Genomic DNA, 5,234 nt, shown 5'->3' with positions numbered 1-5,234 from the left:
GGCGCTATCTCTTTGTCTCTCTAGTGCCTTGCCTCCCCACTCATGCTTTGAATTTGCTCTTAGCTTGGTGAGATTAATGTGAGGTATTTGATTTATTTTCATAAACTAAAAGAATGATATTTGGTGAGATTTTGGGGGGTATCTTATCGACTGCATGACTACATATATCGTGATGCTACTAAGCTATTGTTCTTATTTGCTTCCCATTGTACATTTGGTTTTCTGCAGGTCTTACACCACCCCCCCCCCCCCCCCCCGCCGCCAATTCTTCCTTATATTACATGGATCATACTAAGCCTTCCATGAGTCTCTCCCATTTTTGGAAGCTCTTGTAGAGTAGAAAATAATGTTTTCTTAGCTTGTCAGCTTTATCAAGGGAAGTTATAATCATTGTATTAGAAAAAACACAATGATCCTCTCACGTGAAAAGGTTGTGAATGATAAGTTGCATTCTTTAGAGATTTGTTTAATTTAATTGCATGGTTGTCAATGGGCTTAAATGCGTGTACTTCGAGTGATAGAAGAACACCCTATGATACAAACAAGAAAATGAAAGGGACATGTCTTTACCTGGCAACGCCCCAACTTCCTCTCGGGAGGCCCGCAATGGCGGGCCCCAACCACTAGTGTGTGGTCAAAGGCCACATGGTAGCAGCGCAATGAGCAAGGGAGACGACCGTTTGTTCTGGACAAGAGCATCCTCAATGGGATCTTCCACTTCGTCCCCATATGTTCAAGCAAACAGTTCAAACAAGATCTTATTAGACAAAAAATTGTCATCCAACCAAACCCTGCAAACCTAGCCCATGTGCCCGGCCTATCCGACAATATCCCCGACACTATGCGTTTCTAGTCCATATGTGGGGCCGAATTGAGACTGATCGGACACGCCCATCATGTTGGACCGACTACCACAACCAACACGAAATCCCATCGACCCACCACAAAGCTCACCAGTTTAATGCCTGCATTCATAGTGGCACACCATCCGAGGGCCAGGTTCCGGCTATTAAAGTCGGCTAGCGAGGGCCAAACCCTAACAACCCTCATTTCCTCCCTTTCCTCTCTGGTCCGCACCACCGCGTCCTCGTATGCTCTGACCTAGCTGTTCGCCATGGTCGACGAGAAGGTTATACAATATAAGATTTCTCATGTTGGTCGGCACCCACGATGGAGTTGCACGTTGTTGCACAACGCATGACCCGCACAACGCCCTGCCAACTTCCAAGCTCTTTGGAGCCGAGCTCATACGAGGAGGGCATGAAGGTTGACCCCGCCCAAGCCGAGGAGGCGGAGCACCTCGCAACGAAGGCACAGTTCGAGGCCGAGCACGGGGAACTGCTGCCTTCGCCAAGCCCGTCGTCGACAACACCGTTGTCCCATAGAACAGCGCCATCCTCGAGTCTGAGAGAGTGGTGATGGCAAACCGCCATAAAATCCATTGCCACGACATCGAGCGGGGCGAGCTCTTCACAAACAACACTAGAGGGGAGATGCCCTTGACTCGCCCACCGTCAACAACCACGAGATGAACGGCTCCGACAAAGGGTTCGTCGAGCTCTCTTCCAACAACTTGGAGCAGAGTAGTATGTAGTAGTTTGCAATCTTCTTTTCATAGCTCGTTGATATCTCTATGTATGAAATGGTTGGAGACGCTCTTAGGACATCTACATCGGGGGCTCCTACGACGGGCGCCAGGGTTCAATTTACCGTGGTTTCATGTTAAAATCCCGTCCAATCGCAGGATTTCTGCTGGCGTCTATGTCAAGCCTGCCATCGGGTGCAACGTCCAATTTTGCATAGAGTGAGTTCTGGCTGTTTTTCGATGTTAAAATCCCGTCCAATCGCAGGATTTCTGCTGGCGTCGATGTCAAGCCTGCCATCGGGTGCAACGTCCAATTTTGCATAGAGTGAGTTCTGGCTGTTTTCGGTTGTGCAAGAGGCATGGACGCTTCCACCGACGTGCAAGAGGCATGGTTCACAAGCGCTCGAACAAGCGCCTTTCCGTTGGGCATGCCCTAAGAGGGCAGAGGCAGTGCGTAGATGTAGAAGGGAAGAGCCGTCAGTGGTTGCAGAAATCGACTCTAGTTTCCAAAAAATTCAAGTGATCTATGCAGCGATCCCGCTTGACGCAGAGTAGAATACAAAGGTTCTCATTTGGCTAACCAACTCTTTCCATTATAACAGCGATTTCTTCACAGCAAGAAAGCAACACGATAATTCCACGTTTTAAAACGTAACAAAATCTGGAATGAAAAACACTACACACACTCGAAGGTGAGCCCACACTACGCACAATCTTGTGATTTTTGCACATTCTTTCACCCTACATCTATCGTAATTCTCTCGCATCAAACTCGGAACCAACTGGTTGATAAAACGGCCTATAGTATAATCAGGTACAAAAAAAAACACAACCATTAACACAGAACGTGCATAGGTCCAGTTAGCTGCAAATTTAAACAAAGTTCACAGAAACATTGCCAGATGAGACCATGGAAATGAAGAATTGGAACTATTTATTGGGATGTAAGCTAATTCCAGGTTGGGAAATGACTTGTATGAATGCAGCTAGAATATCAAATACCAACAGATAGGCAATACTGCATTATTAAACATGTTTCTCATCGATCCTTACCATATAAATGGCATTCGGAACTGTTGTTAACAAACACAACCATCACTCTGCAATTTGTCCTTGCATGTTTATATCAAGATAAAAGATATGATCTGAGAACTTGGAAAGGCCCAACAGAACCATGATTGTACGTGTCATAAAATAAATTACCACAGAAGTTCATTTAGTTCACTACTCTACAAAATTCTATCAGACTGATTGCACGACACGAGCAGGTCTTCCGGCGTTTTATCACCTTGGAGCAGATAGACCCATCTCTATATAAAACAAACAAATAAAGTATACATCAGGAGATTGAACATCGCAACGGCACCTTTATTCTTTAAACTGAAGCATCAAAGGATACAGCATTAAAGTAGGCCTGATACTAGAAATAATAATGTCACAAGAAATTGACTGTCTAAGACATAACACTACGGCTAAGACAGATGTCGAGCGATGTGTTTGGAGCATATCCACAATAGCCAAGCACCCACCTTAAGACATTGCGTAAATGTTTCACGTATCATCATTTTCATCTGAGAAAAGAAGAATGGTAATGTTGTAAACTACTGGCAGGCGGATTTATATAACTCTCTTTGTTAAATAGAATTCCAAGAGAAAATGTAACCGTCTTACAAAGCTAAGAGAGAACAACATAGGAAGGTTGCATAAATAATATTGCATATGTTTTTCACAAACAGGTAGGCTAAGCAAAACCATCGACCACTGCATAAAACATAGGAAAATGACCTATTTTATCCACCCATTTGTTCTTCGAGAAAGGCGGCTAATAATTATATGTCATACTTAAACAATATAAACTAGTCTTCAGGTACAAATTTGACATGTTTAGGCAGACATTCTTGATGATTGCAAAGCAAAACAGCAAGCTTCCAGTTAAATACCTTTCAAGAACTAGCAACTCATGTGCCTGCATAAACCAAATGTCTTACTCAATGGACCTCAATACAAAAAAAACTATGAAAGAATATTGTCGAACAAGTGAATCTGCAATTGTTATAGGCTTATAGCATGAAAAGACCAATGTTTTATCTCAAGAGTCTAGGTTAAGAAGGTAGCATGGAGTACTGATCAGCTAGAGAGATCCAAAAGTAGCATTGAACTGTGCAACCTAAGAATTAGAATGATTTGTTGTTCCTACCCAAACATAAGCGCATGATTAAGGTAGACATGTTACTACGCACAAAGATGCCACCGTCGAACAGCACTAGCATAGTAGCATACCATTACGCCAAAACGTTTTAATACACGACATTATTTTGGTAAAAATAGAGGAATTTAGAGTTTACGCAATGGAGATCTCTATTTCTCCATTTTCATTAGTCAGCCATCTAAAGCAAGCTGAATAATTTCCCTTCGGAATAGAAATAATACTCCCTCCGTCCCAAAATAACTGTCTTAAGCTTAATACAAATTTGTACTAGAACTAGTATAAAGTTGAGACAGTTATTTTGAGACGGAGGGAGTAGCAAGCAAGCATCAAATGGAACTTTTTAGAACACTGACATTTCGGTGACACGGGGGAGCACACACAATTGGACAAAAACTACACAGAATCATCAACAGGAAAGTGGAGAGGGTGACACAGACCAAACAAGCAGCATCAGATTCTTCACCATGCTAAGCAAGCAACTAAACTAATGACGCGCAAGATAAAAGTAAGGTAACAAGTATGCACGGGCGCAGTTCTCACCCAAACCGAAAAGACAGACAAGAGCTTCATCGATGGTACGATTGTTAAAGTCCGGGATAGGTGCGACAGAGGATACCCTGAGAGAGAGCGGAGGAGCTCCGGGACGCCGTGCTCAGCCGCGAAGTCAGCCTCGCCGCGGCCACCGCGCTGTGTAGCGGCAGCAGCGACATTACCGCGCAGCACCCCAGCTCCAGCGGCGCCCTGCACACCACAGACCATTCGGCGTCACAGATCCGGCACCCACATGGATAAGCTGTCAACTGCGTCACCGTTTGTTTACCTGGAGACGCACGGGGTGCGGCGGGCGGCGGAGCGGCCGACGGAGGGCATGGAGCGGGAGGCCGCCGAGCGGCAAGCCGCGGTGGCGGCGCGGGCGGCGGCGCGGAAGCAGGTCGAGGCCATCTCTGAGGGTTGGGGGGGCGAGACGGAGGGAGATGGGGAAGGGGGAGGCGGGTGGGCGAGGGGCGAGGGGAGTAGAAGCGTTTAGGGCTCGGCGTCGGGAAGGTGCGGCGGCGGCACGGGCTGGAAAGGGCACATTTCCAGTTCCATGTTGGGCCGCACGCGCAACAATTGCAGATAATGTTCGGCAGGCCACCAAATGTGCCTCGCCGAAAATCAGGCTGCATTTCTTGGGAGAAGAAAATATTGGAAGCCGGACGAAAAACATAATATTCCCTCCGTTACAAAAAAATTGTCTTAGATTTGTCTAGATATGAATGTATCTAGTCACGTTTTAATATTTAGATACATCCATTTCTAAATAAATCTTAAACTAAAATTTTGAGACGAAGGGAGTAGTTTTTTTTAACACCCATACAATCACGCACGGATCGAGTAAGGTGTAGGGTGAGGCAAGGTCCACCCCACCATAAGATTTTGATCCAAACCATATATAGCTAT

At 45.5% G+C, this 5,234-nt stretch overlaps 1 protein-coding gene across 7 annotated transcripts; it reads right to left on the bottom strand.

Moving 5' to 3' along the window:
* Positions 1-2,579: 2,579 nt before the first annotated feature.
* Positions 2,580-4,810, bottom strand: LOC123402576 (protein NUCLEAR FUSION DEFECTIVE 6, mitochondrial). Of its 7 annotated transcripts, XR_006611309.1 has the most exons (5): positions 4,615-4,760; positions 4,411-4,535; positions 3,526-3,551; positions 3,115-3,156; positions 2,580-2,895 (listed from the first exon to the last, which is right to left on the bottom strand). XR_006611309.1 is itself a non-coding variant. In XM_045096502.1 (4 exons), exons 1-3 carry the CDS (start codon positions 4,734-4,736, stop codon positions 3,544-3,546), a joined length of 255 nt encoding a protein of 84 aa, XP_044952437.1. In that variant the 5' UTR covers positions 4,737-4,760; the 3' UTR covers positions 2,580-2,895; positions 3,526-3,543. The 7 variants fall into 7 exon arrangements, 4 of the variants coding, with proteins under 4 accessions (XP_044952437.1, XP_044952436.1, XP_044952435.1 ...); XM_045096502.1 differs by lacking the exon at positions 3,115-3,156; XM_045096501.1 differs by lacking the exon at positions 3,526-3,551 and having other exon boundaries at positions 4,615-4,751.
* Between the last annotated feature and the right edge of the window lie 424 nt (positions 4,811-5,234).

Source organism: Hordeum vulgare, chromosome 6H (genome assembly GCF_904849725.1).
Source record: "Hordeum vulgare subsp. vulgare chromosome 6H, MorexV3_pseudomolecules_assembly, whole genome shotgun sequence".
Lineage (NCBI taxonomy): Eukaryota > Viridiplantae > Streptophyta > Magnoliopsida > Poales > Poaceae > Hordeum > Hordeum vulgare.
This window is presented reverse-complemented; position numbering and strand designations above follow the sequence as displayed.